Source organism: Labeo rohita, chromosome 3 (assembly GCF_022985175.1).
Source record: "Labeo rohita strain BAU-BD-2019 chromosome 3, IGBB_LRoh.1.0, whole genome shotgun sequence".
Classification (NCBI taxonomy): domain Eukaryota; kingdom Metazoa; phylum Chordata; class Actinopteri; order Cypriniformes; family Cyprinidae; genus Labeo; species Labeo rohita.
Window position 1 is genome coordinate 8,027,914 of NC_066871.1, and position 18,939 is coordinate 8,046,852.

The 18,939-nt window shown below is 40.7% G+C and overlaps 1 protein-coding gene across 7 annotated transcripts; it reads left to right on the plus strand.

The window, feature by feature from the left end:
- The first annotated feature begins 707 nt into the window (after positions 1–707).
- elavl3 (ELAV like neuron-specific RNA binding protein 3) lies at positions 708–18,220 on the plus strand. 7 transcript variants are annotated; one of them, XM_051103153.1, is made up of 7 exons: positions 708–1,165; positions 6,212–6,428; positions 6,512–6,615; positions 10,293–10,446; positions 11,920–12,148; positions 12,526–12,564; positions 13,166–18,220. In XM_051103153.1, the coding sequence occupies exons 1-7, from the start codon at positions 1,157–1,159 to the stop codon at positions 13,512–13,514; spliced, it is 1,101 nt and encodes a 366-aa protein (XP_050959110.1). In that variant the 5' UTR covers positions 708–1,156; the 3' UTR covers positions 13,515–18,220. The 7 variants fall into 7 exon arrangements, with proteins under 7 accessions (XP_050959110.1, XP_050959129.1, XP_050959122.1 ...); XM_051103165.1 differs by having other exon boundaries at positions 712–1,165; positions 13,187–18,220; XM_051103159.1 differs by having other exon boundaries at positions 716–1,165; positions 11,923–12,148.
- Positions 18,221–18,939: the final 719 nt, after the last annotated feature.

Genomic DNA, 18,939 nt, shown 5'->3' on the forward strand with positions numbered 1-18,939 from the left:
AGACTGGAAACGGGGGGAAGGGAGCTTGAGATAACAACCGCTGCAATCAGTGTGTGTCGATGTTTAATATCAGCAACAATAAGCAGGCATTTTAGGTGTCGCTGGACATTATGTCAATGGGATTACACAACAATGCATGACATCTACATGACATTGATGACCAATATAACGTCTTAATTCATATTGTAAACACTGGTCTTTGTGCGATTATGTAACATACGTGTTTAACACGCACCTGACGTGATAATATAGGAACGGTTGAGTAGTCAAACAGTGGGCCGTGTTATGACCTTCACACAGTTATGCCTTCGCACAGCCATTCTGCATTGGCAGCACTGAACAAACGCCAGGCTCATTCACTGCGTTCTTCGAAATGCAGCGCGTCAGACCGAGAAGATGGAATTTGAGCGGCGCTGCGAGGACAAATAATCAAGAAAGGAAAAAACAGAGCGTGAGGGGTAAAAAGAAGGAGAAAGCATGGCTCCTGTCTTTTTCTGCACCCATCTGTTCGGAATGCAGGTGGAGCTCTATTCACTCAGCTCTGCATGTGTGTTGAGGGGGGGGCAGGAAGAAAGGGAGGGCAAAAGGAAGAGTGGAGAGATGGTGGGGGGTGGAGGGACGGGGGGCTCTCGGTGATCTCTCCTGAAGGGGATAATGGGAGAGGAGCGCATTGCAATGGCTGCCATGTAGTACCCTCCCTGCACAATTAGCCAATCAGCAGCAAGCTCTGCCAGCCAGAAGGACACATAAAAGAAGAACATTGCAGCAGAGGCACAGAAGGAGCCTGCGAGGAGCTGGGAAATACATACACAACAGCAGAACCACAACACCCTCCCCTGGACACACCCTACTGGGGATCACTGCTTCTCTTTTTTTCTGAACCATCGCCCACGCCACACGGAGAGAAATCTCTCTCTCATCATCGTCCTGAAGAAAACCCCCTTCTCCTCATTTTCACACTGCTGAGGAAACCTACAATCGCACGGGCTGAGCTTTCCTGCCGAAGACTGTCGTTTTTCCTTTTTCTTTTTTTTTCTTTTCGTTTGGAAACCGACATTTGCCATTCTCGAGCCACGCCACGGCGTAATATCTGCGAGACGGCCTGAAGACCTGCGAATTGAAGGACCTAGATCTCTATCATCTTTGTACATCAAGAATGGTTACTGTACGTATACATTTTTTGGTCTATCTCATGAAAAAAAAAACAATAACAGCATCACCACAAAATCAAACTGAACCTGCTTAAAATATAGGGTATTTAAAAGCAAGCTAACCAAAAGCAAACATACTGCCACATCTAATCGCGGATTCCGTGAACAAGATTAACGATTAGCCCAGGGTTTAAGTAATGCGATACAGCCGAGCATCGCTACAGCTTCGTTTTCTGAGGAGAATCAAAACATTGCTTTCTCCTGCCGTACGAGCCGCTCGTCATAAATCGTAATACGTAATACGTAAAAGCCTTCGCAACATACATTTATTCCTACATCCGCTAATTAAACGCATTCAGCCGATAATTAGCCATTATTAACAAAGAGCGCTGAGGAATTTCCTCAGAAATAGCTGAGGTGCGGCGGAGGCAGAAGAAGGGCGTAAGAGGGCACATGCCTGCCTCGCTCAGGAAGGATGCTCCAGACTGAATCTCGGAGACAAAACACGATGCCTCGGAGGCTGAGAGCCCATCGAGAGCAAAGGCAAAGAAAAGGGTCGAGTCACTCAGAGGGGGAGGGGAGATATTATGCATCCGTTGCTTTGGATTCAATCAGGCAGGATAAAAATCCGAAGGCGAGGAAAAGGCGAAATGTCATGTACGGAAACGGCTAGCCTATTTCCTGCGATATCTCAGCGAGTTGCGTTTTTCGCTTCCCTCTCCAAAAATATAAAGACGCCGAGAGTGTAAATAAGCAATATGAGGGGAATACAAAGGCCTTGAGGGAAAGCGTTTTGGGCGTGTCTTCTCTAAAAGAAGACAGCGATGGCACGCACGCAGAATCACCATCTTCACGTAGGCTTTCTGTGTGGAAACAATAACAAAACAGCTTGTTTGAATACGAACACGTATTTGGAATGTTAAGATTAATTAATGACGTTAAATTCTTAAGGCCTGCTCTACATGAAGCGGATAGTCAAGATATCCGTCTTTGTTTCTTGTCTGAAAGAGGTGATAATAGGCTACTAAACGCTATAGATTCGTAAGCGCGAATAATTAATTTTAGCTAAAAACCCTTGTCAGCTCAACAGCATTTTGCGTTTAAGCTTAGAGGCCTCTGTCCCTGACATATAAGTAGCCTACATATATATTCGCCTGCCTGGCTGGTTTTGTAGTGACCTCAAACAAAAGGCGATACGAAATGACTCAAAAGTCTCAATAGACGGTGTGATGAATGAATGACGGGCCCTTCGGCATGTTGTTCCGCAGTCCTCCGTGAGCACAAGCCTCTACCGCAGTGCCAAGCACATAAAACCGTTGAGTCAGATAACCTTCTCCAGGCGCGTACACAATTCAAGGACAAGGACATCACAACGATACACAACACAACACAACCGTCTGAACGCGAGAGCTCATCATTAATCGTTAATAAAGACGTCTGTCAATTAAAGAAAAAGACGGCGTTTGGAAAAAAATATGTTTGATAGTATTTGTACACCGTCAGGGCCGTTACGCGCGTTATAGGATCACCAGGCCTCGTCTATTGTGCAATTGAACGGTGATTATTTTGAACAGGTACAGTGCGGAAATTGATTTTGAACATCTGAAATAATCAAATGAACTGTTATTTAAATATGGATTTCGTGAGAAAAAGAAAATGTCAACTAACAGTTGTTTTTATAAAGAAATTTTGGCATTATTATTTAAATCTACATTTTAATTGCTTTGCTGTTATTATTATTATTTTTAAATTGTCTTGTAGAATTGAGTAAAGTGAAGACAGTTGCAATGTTCATTGTTCCCGGAGAGTCCCGCAGCCTCTGGCCTCGACACAAAGCGCTACTGTTTACATTAATATTCATAGTGCTGCCATGGTCTCTGTAGAGGAGGAACGGGTGGCTCTTTTGTTCGCTTGTGTCAATACGTTTATTCAGCAAAAAGGAGCTCGGATTTGTGAATGCCCACAGAGCACACGCGCACTTGTCCAATCAAAGGACGAGAGGATAACGATTTTAAGCGATTCGTAAACATGTTTATTTATAAAGGCGACATCAAGAGCTTAATGTCCACTTGATAAAACGGAGCCCGCGGCACCAAGGATAATTTTGTAGGTAGTTGTCCATGTTGAGCCACTCCCGAATTCAGCACTCTGGATAGCGACCAAATAGGAATACCGGACTAGCGCGCCTTTTCTTCCCGTTCTGGCGTTCTTATAGAATTCTAATAATTTTAAAAACAGCAAACGGATTGTTTTTGAAAAACAATAACGGCGCTATTTGGTGAAATAGAAGAGAGACTTGTGTATTCGCGTGATAAATCAATGATCTTTCGCGCCGCAGATTTCACGAGTGAAATTAACCCAATTCACCGACAAAAATAAATAACAAAGAAAAGGGTTTATCCGTTCAGTTTTGACTTGTGTCCTGTTGTTTTACAGCTGCCACTGTGATCCCTTAAGCTGCAGTGAGAGTGTGGCTAATGCCTTTTGTTTAGGATAATCCTGTAATCTGTTACTGAAACGGCCTATTGGCAATCCAGCGTTCACATTTCAGTCAAGGAGGCCCGTCCAGACGCGTACGTTTATGAATTACAAATGATAAAATTAAGGTCTGCATTAGGCGTCATTTTCCGTAGACTAACGTTCACAGACAACGCTGGGAATCGCTACCCTGGCAGTCTGAAAATTAATGTTGACATGTTACATACAGCTACAGATTAGATCAGCCTTATGCTTTATTTGTTTACCTCGCCGGATCTTGTGCGAGACTGTGTTTATTTTAAGAAAATGGCTCCCTCGCTGCACAGGGACATTAAGGAAGTGACGTGAGCCGACAGTCTTCACAGTCAGCTTGCTTTTTATCTCATGCTGCTTTCAGGCCTGTTTTTTTTTAAAAGCATTCTCTGGCATGATGTGTTTAAGACTGTGTTTATTACAACATTTACTGAAGTCAAGAAGAAAAATGGCGGGAGCCAAAACAAGTGTTTTTTCCTACATGTGTGTGCTGTGACATTCAACAGGACATTTTTCTAAAAAACAAACACAAATCCTGTCTGTTTGACAAGGCTTGACGGTCATTTCAGCAGACTCTAATTACAGACTCACTAAGAGGAATCTTTGCAGTCATTTATCCTTATCAGCGGGCTGGTGGGAAGGTAATAGGTTTTGCGTATGAGATGCAGGGCTCTTGTTTGCGTGCGAGTCTGGGTCCTTGTGTAGGCGATGCTGATGCAGTGCATTAAATATTGAGGGAGAACTCTCCCAGAAATAGAAAAGTACAGGCTGGGACGGGAACGTCAAAGCCCGCTCGGTGGCCACGTCTTGTTTCGTAAGGCCTATTTTTAATAGCGTAAATTCAGGGACACTTGATAAGGTGTGTGATGTTTAAGCAGCGCAGTGGAAGGAACTCAGCAAGCAGTCTCTCGACTGTCTCTGTGAGTCATGTATTTTGGGATGAAGTGCTCTTCCACCTCTACCTCTCGCCAGGCTGTAAGATAGTGTACGTGTCAGTCTGTGTGGCTGAGGAGCCTGCGCGTTGTGTAACTCACTACATTCGTCGCTGAGGATGGCTGGCTTGCCATAGGGAGGTTTACTTCAGTTCACGAATCACATTTGCCCCGATCCTGTCACTTTGTGTCAAGACTCACTCTGTTTGTGTCAACGCATAGGCAGCGCCTGTTTGAGTAGGTTTACATATAAGGCTATGAAGGCTATGGGCTAAGCAAAAGATGCCATTTTATCCCCACTCGTGATCAAACGAACACAATTTTCTTGGAAATTCCTGCTCGGGTGACATTTTTGCCTAGATCCATGTTTGCAGTGCTTTAATAACTCGCCTCGCTCAGCTTTCTCCTTGTCAGTGTCAATTTGCCTGAGATATAAATTCTGGCTGCCCCAAAAGCTTATTTTATTAATGCAAGACAAAAAGTGATTTCACCCGAGCGCCAGCTCTCGAACATGCACACATGCGTGCGAGCTTTGCTAAAAGTCAAGAAGCCAGCCAATAGCAACAGTCGTCAAGCTGCTGTTACCTGGGCAACCTGGTTAGAGGTAAGGCTCAAGGCAAGAATAAATCATTCCACTGAAGAGACAGAGCGTTACAGAGAGATGAGAGGAAGAGGCAATGCTGAAGGGAGAACAAAGGAACAGACTTCCCACACTACTAGAAATTCACCTGTACAGCTTTAAATAAAATGCTTAATTAGACATCTCACGAATTTCATTTGTTTTCCTGGAAGGGTCGTAAAATTAATTTCAATCCTAAAAACGAACAGGGACACTTGTGGCTCTGCCTGTTGATTGTGGAACTCCAACAAAATGATCACAGATGCATTGTTAATTAAGTTGGTGAGACACCCTGTTCCACCCCAGGGGCCGTTCTGGGGAAAGATTTCTTTCAGTCAACTAAGGATGACTAATACATGAACATACATCGCGCACGCCAATTTGTAAATTCTGGAGAGTAGCAGCCTTGGGAAGAAAAAAACAAAAAATTCACACAAAAAAAGATAAAAAATGACAGATGCATAAGAGAACTGACAGAAAGGGACCGTTAAAGACCAAAGTGGCGTCTACAACCTGCATACATCTGCTCTTTGAAAATCCCCTATAGGCCAAATTAAGCATCACGCTTTGCTCCACAGCAACACGGATGAACCAAGACCCAGACACACGTACTCTTTTCACATAAACAAGATGGCAAAGCCATCTTCTCATCTTGCGTTTTCGTAACGGAAATCTAGTTGTAGCAACTACACTATGGTTATCCTCTCAGAGGCTAGTGATGTAACGCAGTTTGACCCTGGATGACATAAAGGGGGCTGGGAAAGAGTGAAAGGACTGTGACATCTGCAGGGCCAGGGGCTGATGGAGAGAGTTGAAGTGAGGGAGGAGGTCAGAGCAGGAGGAGGGGAGGTGGGAGGTGGGATATTGTTCTCCTCCGGCCCTCTACCGCTCAGACGCATTGATTTTTAACCTCTCAGCCAGGATGGCAAGCATTACGCCTCTCAAATTATGCGTTTTCGCCCAACTTAGAGTGTAATTTGTCATTTTCCCACCTGCAGATAATTAGCACCATGGAAACTCAGGTGTCCAATGGTCCGAGCGGAACCAGCCTGCCTAACGGCCCCGTCATTAGCACTAACGGTGCTACGGACGACAGCAAAACCAACCTGATCGTCAACTACCTGCCTCAGAACATGACCCAGGAGGAGTTCAAGAGCCTCTTCGGCAGTATCGGTGAAATCGAGTCCTGCAAGCTAGTCAGAGACAAGATCACAGGTATGCAGTTTGGTCTCAAACTGATAGTGAAAATTAGCAGTGAACCACCGTTTTCTAATGCTTTCTTGTTCATACTGTTCCAGGCCAGAGTTTGGGCTATGGCTTCGTAAACTACGTGGATCCCAATGATGCCGACAAGGCTATCAACACGCTCAACGGTCTCAAACTGCAGACCAAAACAATCAAGGTAAGAAGCCACGCTCTTCAATCACTCGATGGGGAGGAAGTAGGGAAATAAAGCGGAGCCCGAGACAGACGTGACAGCAGGAGGGGAGGAGAATGGGAGGGGCAGGGGGAGGAGGACAAAAGGAGCAAAAGAAAAGAGAAAGTAGAGGTCAGAAAGCAAAGGGTTGTGTGTAGAGGTGATTGTGATGGAAATGTAATTACGGAGACGCAATGCGAGGCTTGGAGGTCAACGCGGAGAGCCCCATCTGCCTCCAATCTTGGCTAATTAGGGCTTTCTTTGTCCCCAATTCAGCTGGGTTTTGGGGTGGGGAGAAAGGTCTGCCTGGGCTTCTGAATGCGAGAGATTAAACAGTCGGTCCGTTCCTCCACCTGATCACCGCACTTCAAAGCCGAGGCAAGAATCAGCAGTTAAGCAGCTTCCCTAAGCAGACTTAGCGTGTGTTTGCATGATAGAGCTAATTCGAAACCGTAACGCACTGTTATTTGGTGAATAATGACTGCGGTCCATGGGCGAACGTTATTGGCGTAGTCAAACAACACGGAGTCCGTCTGCTATTGTCCTAATCGTCTTGTTTGTTCAGCCCACTGCTCTCTGACATTCAACGTTCGTGTGCCCACTGCCCTCAAATCCTTAAGCTGGGCAAATGTCATATTTTCCATGTCAATACGGCATTGTTAGAAAGGTAGAGAGCCGATGGCGGGGATGGGATGGGAGGGAGGGCGTGAGCGAGGGAGGGAGACGGGGAGCAAAGGCTAGGAAGGAGCCGAATGCCAATGACAGGATTAGGGGCCATATGGGCTGCAGGCACCATCTGTACTGTGGGAGAGACAGGGAGAGGGTTAATTATGGGGCAGCGTCCCATCCCTCCAATACATCTCCCCCCACCCCCCACCCTCCAGTCTCTGCTGTACACTCACCCACTCGCTGCACAATTACACCCCTACCTCAACAATACCGCTGCTTAGTCATACTGGCCTGCAAGACGCAAACACACATATGGTGGAAAAACACATCATTCTGCCAAGGTCTGATGGCGAAACATGCTATAACTTGGTTGGGCGTCGTCGAACGGCTTGAACACATTTAAAATAGACTCCTGTTTGTGACAAAAACAAGTTTAACGTTTTGGTTTTTTCGCTTACATAAAGGTCAGCAGATTCAAATATGCCAGTGTGTGGTAAAAATGAAATGAATGCTTTGTTATAGAGCCTATTATTAAAGGAAAACGTTACAGATTGTTTCTTCCCCAGTTATGATTTATACAAATTATATATGAAAAAACTAGTAAAAAAGAGTATTGGTAAAGGCTATATGGCGCTATAAATGTTTGGGAAAATAAGAAAGTATGCATCGTGTTATATACGCAATATAAAGATAATTGAATTATATTTTAAAACAATATATTAGTAAATAATTTAAAAAACACAGTTGGTAAAAAGACTAAGACTGTATAGCAATAAAAATATAAAAAATGAAATGTATATGTTATATTATTTTATATTATATTATTAGTAACTAGTACTGGAGAAAATACTATATGGCACTATAAATGTTTTATATTAATATAAAGTTGATCATATTTCTATATAAAATGTATATTAGTGAATTAGTAAAAAACAGCTTTTGTGAAAAGACTAAGATTGCATGGCGAAATAATTTGTTTGAAAAATATTAAGTATATTTTATATATGCAATATAAAATCAATTATAGATCAAAAAATGTAAAAATAATAAATGAAACAATACAAACTTAAAAATACTAAAATTAAAAGGAAATATAATTTGTTTGAAAATATGAAGTATATTTTATTTATGCAATATAAAGGTAAATCAATTATAGATAAAAAAAAATAAAAAATACATTAAGTAATAAAAATTTTAAAAGACTACGATTACATGGCAATATATTTTGTTTGAAAAATATTTAGTATGTATTATATATGCCCTATCAAGATAAATCAATTTTAGATCAAAAAAAGAAAAAATAAATGAAATAATACAAATTTTAAAAGACTAACATTACATGGCAATATAATTTGCTTGAAAATATTAGATAAATCAATTATAGGTCAAAAATAAAAAATAAATGAAATAATACAAATTTAAAAAGACTAAGATTACATGGCAATATAATTTCTTTGACAAATATGAAGTACATATTATATATGCAACATAAAGGTAAATCAGTTATGAATAAAGAAAATTAAATAATATAAATTTTAAAAGACTAAGATTACATGGCAATATAATTTGTTTGAAAAACATTAGGTATGTATTATATATGCAATATGAAGGTAAATTAATTATAGATAAAAAAAAAATAATACAAATTTAAACAGACTTGCATGGCAATATAATTTGTTTAAAAATGTGAAATATCAAGGTAAATCAATTATAGATCAAAAATCTAAGAAATAATTAAAAAATACAAATTTAAAAAGACTAAGATTAAATGGCAATATAATTAGTTTGAAAATATTAAGTATATTTTATATATGCAATATAAAGGTAATTCAATTATAGATAAAAAAAATTTTTAAAAAAAAAAAAGACTAAGATTACATGGCAACATAATTTGTTTGGAAAATATTAAGTATGTGTTATGCATTCAATATAAAGGTAAATCAATTACAGATCAAAATAAATTAATAACTTAAATTTAAGTTCTAGATAAAACATGTTGATGTATAAATGATAAGTATTAATTAAAGTATGTGTAATACTGTTAATAGAAACAATTGTAAAGTGAGGCTGCCACATTTTCATTAGCATGAATTAGTATTGAGCTTTTTATTTGATTTGCTTTTGGTTTTGTTTTTTCATGGGGTATTTTGTGAGGACATGTGTTGGGGTGTTGTCAGGGACGCTGGACATCTTGTAATCTGTTTACTTGGTTCGCCGGTTGCCAGAGGAGCAGTTTCCCCTTGAGAGCGAAGACAAAGGAGAGATGGAGAAGAAGGAGGGGGCCAATCTCTTTATCACAAAAAACCACATGCGCACACACTGACACCATCAATCAAAGTCAGTCCCTTTCAACCACAAACTCATAAATATACATATTTTATGAGAAAAATCTGTTCGCATCTCAGATACGACCAATGCGGCTCGGTGGGGGATTTTTAGGAACTATAGAAGGGAATCCAAAAATGAGATGAATATTTGAACGTCAAAACAAATGCCTAATTGGACTTGATATTACATGACACGTCCCAGAGCGGAACAGGTTCTAAATGCTGCTGTCTTGTGGAAAATCACCGGCTTGAATAACAGCCCATGATATCAAATTTTCCTCACGACTCCCTGAGGGAGCCGGTCTCGAATCGGAGGGTGTCGATGCGTCTGGGGGGGAAGTGTGAATGTGAGAGTGGGCTCGTGTTTCTGCTGTCAGGAGCACAGTGAAGCTGAAGTAGCGTTTAATAAGGGAACCGGGTTTGGTTCGAGTGAAGTGCGCGTAAGAGACGTGGATTTCAAGGAAGGAGGGATGAGAGAGAGTGGGCGGATGTCTCGCCTTTGAGCGTGGCAGTGCTGTGACATATCTGCTTCGACTACACTTGAAAGTTTGCACTGCTGGGAGTTTTAGGACTGTCACAGCTGTCTTGATGTGTGCTTCTTAATATTTCTATTAAAAGAAATCCTAAACTGCAGCTCCTCGTTTTGTGTGTGTGTGCGCGATGTAGGTGTCCTACGCCAGACCAAGCTCAGCTTCCATACGCGATGCCAACCTGTACGTGAGCGGCCTGCCCAAAACCATGAGTCAGAAAGACATGGAGCAGTTGTTTTCCCAGTATGGAAGGATCATCACCTCACGCATCCTGGTAGACCAGGTCACAGGTAAACGTTACCTCACTTCCACAAACAGCGTAGGCACCCTGGGGGAGGATTAAAAGTCTAATTAAAGCTCTGGATGTGACGCAAAAAATAAGCTGTATGCTACACAGTCAATATGAAATCAAAATTGATCCCATTTTTACATTCTTAATGCACGTTCCAAACAATTTATTTTATTTCAGTTCAAGTTTTAGTATTCCTTTTTAGTTCTTTTAGTAGGTTAAGTTAAACTAAATTAAAATGATCCCTTGGCAACTAGCTGAAATAGAAGTTTTTAGATTTTTATATATTTTATATAACTATAATAATCCAGGTTCCTGGTTTTACTGTCAAATTAAAAAAAAGACAAGTGACTTAAAGTGCTGCACAATTCTGCATGAATAAATAAATTGATAAATGTTGCATGGGTATATTTGTAGCAATAGCCAAAAATACATTGTATGGGTCAAAATTATACATTTTTCTTTTACGCCAAAAATCATTAGGATATTAAGTAAAGATCATGTTCCATGAAGACATTTTGTAAATTTCCTACCATAAATATATCAAAACTTAATTTTGATTAGTAATATGCATTGCTAAAAACTTCATTTGGACAACTTTAAAGGTGGTTTTCTCAATATTTTGATTTTTTTGCACCCTCAGATTCCTGATTTTCAAATATTGTCCTATTCTAACAAACCATACATCAGTGGAAAGCTTATTTATTGAGCTTTCAGATGATGTATACATCGCAATTTTAAAAAAATTGACCCTTATGACTGTTTTTTGTGGTCCACGGTCACAAAGAAAAGCCGCAAGGCAAAACCTCAAATCTTTTGGAGATAAAAGGATTAAATGGCTAAAATGAATAAAAAACGTAATACAAGGCAGATAAAATTAAAACAGCACAACCCCACAGAAATATTTAAACTAAATAAAAAATTGCATATTGAAATATACATATACTTTATTCATCTGTGCATTCAAAAAATATATTTTTGGTTTATATTAATAACATACAATGTTGGCCAATTTTCCCAATGCATTTTTTTCATTAAATATACTGCTTCATTGAAAGGACACAGTATGGAAATAAAATGATAAAATCATAAAATTAAAATATTTGTCTGCTTTATATAGTAGATCATAAAGTATCCACCTTATTCTTTTAATACGGAAGTAAGCCTATGGTTGAGACTTCCGGTTCATTAGCCGCAATGAGAAGAATAACAATGTGCGGTAAACGGCAAACCTGTTTGCATTACAAACCAGTGTTTTCATAATTAAGATAAAACATTAAAATAATACTGCAAGTCACACCAATTTGCAATATGAAGCAGCAAAAGGAGCTGTTTTGCACAGCTAAAAATAGCTGGATGCGAATGAGACCGGAAGCCACACCCATGAAATTTACACTCTTATGGGAAGAAAAATGTGGATATCCGTCATTAATTTGTTTGACGGTGCTAACATTGCGTCGCTTTCTGTTCGGAGCAGGTATATCGCGCGGGGTAGGCTTCATTCGGTTCGACAAGAGAAATGAGGCCGAGGAGGCTATCAAAGGCCTGAATGGTCAAAAGCCACTGGGCGCCGCCGAACCCATCACCGTGAAGTTTGCCAACAACCCCAGTCAGAAGACGGGACAGGCCCTGCTTACCCAGCTTTACCAGACAGCTGCTCGCCGCTTCACCGGCCCTCTGCACCACCAGACTCAGCGTTTCAGGTACTGCTCCCACCTGCAACCCTCACCCCTACCGCTCCCTACTCTTCCTCTGCCGGTTTTCCTTTAAACCGCAGCACGTTCACGCCATCAGGGGGATTTCGACGAATCACACCGGGCCCAAGTGAGGCGGTGCGTAAAAGAACCGCCCAGCTTAGAGATAAAACACTGCATGTGAATCAGTCACAAGCATTCATGGCAGTACTCTCAATCCATCGCCTGAGGGCTCTGCGGGCACTGCGTCAGTGATTGGTGGACACGGCATGCCAGTAAAGAGCTCCCCCTGGTGGCTGAAACAGCTGCATGAAAACGCTTTGCTCTGGTTGTTGGATCTTGCAACTAATATCTTCACCTCCGTCACTCTCCCTCTTGCATTGCAGACTCGACAATTTACTAAACGCCAGCTACGGAGTCAAGAGGTAATTTCCAAAAAAAGGTGTCCTTTCAAAAGCATCCATGCCTAAACAAGCTCAAACAAAGTGCCCGGAATACCCCCTGCTGACTTAAGCATTACCATTAGAGATTTGATTTGAGAAAGCACCGTTTCAGTAGACTAGATTGATGTAGCTCACAGCAGGACATTCTGGCATGGCTTTGTTGAACCTTTTTGTTCTTTTGGTTGATTCCTTGATCGAACTGATTTGTATGTATTTTTGTATTGAACTAACATTATTATTTTTTTTCTCAGTTTTGGTTGCTTTAATGTCTTTTTTCCACCAGCATGGACATACAAGATTCCGTTTGCGTCTCCTCTGTTCGTTTTCCGTTGATTTGTTTCTGATTTGCCTTCATCCCTCTCTAGGTTTCTGTTTTGCTAAGTATCGTGGTTTTGTTGGACATTGTGAATTCTGTGTCCTAACAGGGACTAGTTGCTTTGGTCAACCTAGTTAATACAATAGCTGCTCGTTTTCTTACCTACTTAAGGCTGTGGAGATCGAGTGAGTCCGGTCCTCAAAGAGACAGGAACATGTGGTAATGAGAAGCACGTAGCGCTGAACTTCAGAATGACACCCATGGTAGCTCTCCTTCTTTCTTCCCCAGATTCTCCCCCATAACCATTGACAGCATGACCAGTCTAGCCGGCGTCAACCTGACCGGGCCCACCGGAGCCGGCTGGTGCATCTTTGTCTACAACCTGTCCCCGGAAGCCGACGAAAGCGTCCTGTGGCAGCTCTTCGGCCCGTTCGGCGCCGTCACAAACGTCAAGGTCATCCGTGACTTCACCACCAACAAATGTAAGGGCTTTGGCTTTGTCACCATGACCAACTACGATGAGGCGGCCATGGCTATCGCCAGCCTGAACGGCTACCGCCTGGGCGACCGCGTGCTGCAGGTCTCCTTCAAGACCAGCAAGCAGCACAAGGCTTGAAGGAAGGCCTAGTCACTACTGCTCTTTAACATGCAGGGGGAGCTACTGAGCTCCCTGTACATTCACTCTACATGGGCCTGGACTGAGTCTCTCTCTAACACACATTTCGGCACACATGCATACACACACACACACACACACACACACACACACATTTAGTTGTTTCGAACAAAAACACACAAGTAGAGTCGTTTTTCTTTTCTCTTTACACAACATGCTAGTCCTTCCCAACATTTGCCTGTATTGAATTAGCAGAGTTGTGAGGCGGGGCTGGGAAAATCCGTGAGGAGGGACAGTCTAATGAATGTGACAGAGAATGTCTGCAGAGATTTAATTTAATTCAGGCAAACTAAGAGAACTGGTCAACGAACGAACGAATGAACGTAAAAAAGAAGTAAATCAAATATGTGCAATTTACCCGAAATCTTGCCCCGGTAACTCTCCTGTCTGGCTTCAGAGGATGTAGTCACTTTTTTACACTTGGGCATTTTGAATCAGTGATTTTTTAGAGAAAAAATGATTAAAACAGTGTTCTCTTATATATATTATGATATAACTATATATTCAACATTTAAGGTGGTTATAATAGCCAAATATGTAAGCATTTTCTAGAACTTTGATTACGGTTTCCTGGCTCTACATTAGGTTGCAACCTTACACACCTTACTCGAGCTCCAACCCAACAGCCACTGAACAAACTGTGTGGATGGTAGTCACAAATCGAGAGGTCACCCGGGGGTCATCACAATCACCTCAGCACACCGAAAGACGACGTTCATCACCGAGACACTCGCACACACACGCGCGCACAAACACACACGCACACGCACATTCGCCCCTCAGCCGGAGGGCGTAGCGAAACATCATGGCGACCTAGAATCTCCTCGTATCTTTCCACTCTGAGTTTTATAGTTAGAATTTAGAATCGATTCCACCACATGCAGTTGTCTGTGTAACAGGGGCATTTCGACAGTGTTCCCATGGCGATGGCATTTGGAATTCTTTTAAAAGTCTTTCAAACCAATTACGAAGGCCGACTGCAGAATTCAGAACCATATTAGATCATTTTAAACAGGTTTGAATGGCTCAGGAGTACGCTGTGTGTCAGCTCTTTTTAAAGTGAGTGAGCCGTTATGAAGGTCGGGGGCCAATGGGATTGGACGTCCTTGGTCTCCGTAACTTTTCAGATACATTTAGCTCCATTCACTAAACAGAATCGCATTATAATACGCTTTCCCAAACCGGTTTTAGCCGCCCCTGCGTTTCTAAACAGCTACATATCAGACATCAAATTTTATGTCCTCAGGGCCCTTGAAAGCAAGTCGCAGCCACACGAGCTAGACAAAATTGAATCTCTCAATCTCCTAAATGAAAAATTCCCTCGATACGTTAAAGACGATGCCCAAGCTGTCCACAGCCCTGCGATAAAACAAACGAAACTGTTCCATGGGGAGAGACATTGCTGTAAAATCGCAAAACTTCACATTCTATGAAGAAAAGAACTGAAAGATGTAAATGTGTGTTCAAATCAAGTGACATTTTGCTTTTCTAAATAACGCTGTGTTAGCCAAAGAGGACAATGATCTCTTTGAAAGGATTACATTAGAGATTAATATATTTTTATATCTACGAAAAAAAAACACAAGACCTTGTGCAACATTTTTACAGATTCTTAAATCGTGGAAATCTTTGGACACACCGCATGGCTTTTATTTTCAGAGTTTTCAACTTTGGGGAGAGAGGGCCAGTCTGCGGTGTAAGGGAGGGGATCGGAGGGTTGGGGACTAAGACTTACATGCAGTGAAACCATTTCATTTTCAAAAATACAAAAAAAAGAAAAACATACGAAACATTTTAAAAAAAGAATCAGCAGACAGGTACATGTATGCATTACGCAGGATAAAAAGACGTTAACGGTTTCTCTAAAGTGATGAAAAATCAAGCGTTGCTTCAATGACGGTGCAGTGAAGCGCGAAACGGCATCACATCAAACATCCAGAGCATCTCATCTTGTATCGGCGAAAACGAAAACGAAGAATCACCTTAACGCTTCAGCATGTTCAGTGCACCAAAAAAGTTGAAAATTAATGTAATGTAGCTGCACTTATCAATGTAATCAATTCTCACAATAATCCATAGTGAATGATACTGTCAACACAACAAGCAAATGTCTATCATTGTACTGTCTAGATTTTTTTTGTTTTTTTTTTTTTTAGTTAATTTCCGCTCCACATATCTTCTGTATTCCACCGTCATATCATCGACACCTAATTTTGCTCCTTTGCACAAGCACTAACCAACCAAGGGATCTTAGCTTTGTCACTGAAGAAGGGAAAATAGTCAGTCCGAAACATTTAGGAAAAGTGTGACCGCACACACACGTACACTTACACGCGCACACACACACACACACACTCACATACATACACCACATATCAAAGTGTCTCTAAGCCCTCCACAGCATTCCCATCGTATCAAAACTGTGATACAACCCCTCTCAGCTTACGCCACATTAACGTCGCGACACATTTTTCTTTCGCTAACTCTAACGCTAACGCAACTCATCCTGGAACTCATCGGTGGTGTGCCCTAGAGGGGACTAAAAAGTCGTAGACGTAAAGATCGGTCCGGCCTCTAAAACGAACGAGTGACCAGGGCAACCCTGTAGTGCGCCTGGTGACCGTAGGGAGGTTTTAGCGTCGAGCGTTCCAACGAACCCTTTAGCTACACCACTCCCCCATCCCCTCAGAGAGCCAAGGACAATGGCAGGAAACAAACATACTGCACCGCTTGAGCAACTACAATAATAATCATTTAAAGAAAAAAGACAAAAAAAAAAACTTTCCTATGGAACAGTAAGTGCAATGTGCTTCGTTTTTATATTGACTGAGAACAAAAGATATATATATTTTTTAAAAAAGAAATTAAACGTCACACTGAAATGGTTTGCAGAATAGTGAAAGGATCAAATGTAACGAACAACAACAAAATGAAAAAAAAGTGTTAACTAACAGATTCATTCGAAGAATCAAACAAGCACCAAGAGCTCTGGTCTCTAAAAATGTCCATTATCCCTTCCTCCGCCCCCTTATTAGTGCTCTGACCATGCAAGCTAAAACAAACAGCCGTCTATGGTACCGAAAAGAGCAATTCTAAAAGACCGTGAATGGAATACTGTCTAAAATATCATCGGTTTTAGCCCATGTTGATTTCAGAATATCATTTCTCCTGTAATTTATTGAGTTACTTTACATATCAGAATCACACGTTAACTTAGCGTATTTGTGTTGTTGATGTTGCCATAGAGGACACACGTGGGTCGAATATTTCGTTTCGGTTCCTTTTATTGGGTACGGTTTCTTATCTTCGTTTCCATTATTTATAATTAGTTGCTGTTCTTACAGTGTATGCAGGTTTTAGAATTAGTTAGAATTATTTCTTTTCAATCAAAATGTGTTTAATTGTGTTTGTAAAAGTCTGTGGTAGCTTTTGTTGCAACATAAATAATTTAAACGGAAAAAAAAAATCAATATAGCGCCAATGAACTTGTATTATTTGGGCGACTTTAAGCTTGTAGTTTTAACTTATTGTTAACTTAAAAACTATTTATTATCATTATTATGATTATTATTATTGCCTCGTATGAAAGTATGTTTTGTGTATATTTATGGTTTATTTCATTATATTTGCAAGTTTAAATACTTTTCATTTTGCCAAAATGTGGTTACACCTTTTTGTTTTTCTTTAAAGGGAACAAATAGATTAAAAAAAATAATAAAAAAACAAAACAACAAAAAAAAAAAGAAGAAGAAGAAGAAGTAAACTGCTTTAGAATTACAATTTGGAAAAGTTCTCCATAGGCAAAGAATGCACTGCTATATTAAACTAATTGAAGTGTATAAACATACATGCTGTGTGCTAGATGTTATGCCTTTAATGCCTGTGTTTTGTTTGTCTTGTTAAATGAAAACCTTTTGATTATTTAATCTAATCACAGTCTTGTTTTTCCAGCCACGTTCAGAACCCCATAGCGAGTCAGGGCCCGGGGCGAGGCCTGGGGCAAAGGGGGGGTGCGGGTCGAGGCGCGGTCCGGTCCACGGTCTGGACCCGCAGCCAGGCCTTAGGCTCAGCGTCCCTCGCCAAAAACCTCTCTCACCCGTTGTCGTGCAACCAAACGAGAGAGCGGTCTAGAAAATAAAACAGTCAGTGGGAGGGCTAGAGCGCAACGATTAGCAGACGTGGGCGAAGAAAGCGCAGCGGGGGAGAGGGGCCAGGCGAGGCGCTGAGCTAGATAAAGGGGTCAGTGGTCACTCTGTTTCTCAACCAGTTGTATTTTGTGTCAATTAATTTAGGAGGGACACAGAGTTACTTAGCAACGTTCTTCTGAAACCATTTTCCAGGAATAACAGAACAATAACAGAAGAAAACAAACGAACAATAAATAATAATAATAATAATAAAAAAAGATCAAAAGCAGAACTCCTGATCTCAGTGTCTGTGTGTCACGAATAAAAATCTCATACTTCCAAACATGAACAAACAAAGACAAACACATAACAAAGGGGAAAAAAATAATAAAACCTTTCAGTTTAGTTTAGGATATTTATTACTGGGATTTCAGCTGAAGACGCTTGAGGACTTTTTCATGGAATTGTTTAATTATTTGTACTTTACATGCCAGAAAAAAATAAAAGATATGAATCTCAGTGTTTTCCTTGTGCCTGATTCCTTTGTTTGAGGGGGATTGAGGGGTGCATTCATAGAGGACTAAATGAAATTCCTTCATCCAGTTTGATCACGGTCAGTAAAGTTAATAAACAGCTTGAAATTTAACAGGTTCACAACCTACGTAAGCAACAGATAATGCTAAAGTTCATAGTCTAGTGTGTGAAACATTAATCTCAGCCAACTAGCCAATGACAATCTAGGCTGTCCACTTCCTACAGTAAAGATGTGTAATTATCCTCTACTCAAAGCCATTTTGTAGTTTATAGGGTCAGCGGTTTGTTCACACCAAACAGTCCCAAAAGAAAAAGTGCACTGCAAATAACCAGATAATACACTTAGTTAACTGTTGCAGTTTTCCTTACGCAGCTGAGGAGAAGGGCTATTAGAAAATTCATACACTGCACAGTAAATAATGCATACTGAACAGTGTTGGGTAGATAACTTACAAATTGTAGTCCGTTACTGATTCAAAATTACATGACAAAAACGGTAGTTAGTAAAGTAATCCATTACATTACACATTTCAGGTAATATAACTTTTAGATTACTTTTGACCGAACATGTTAAAATACAAAGAGCAAGAAAATTTCATTTGTTCAGTTTGTTGTTATTATTAAACCTGTCATAAGGGTCAACTGTTTGAAATTAAGATTTATACATCACATGAAAGCTGAATAAATAAGCTATCTATTGACAA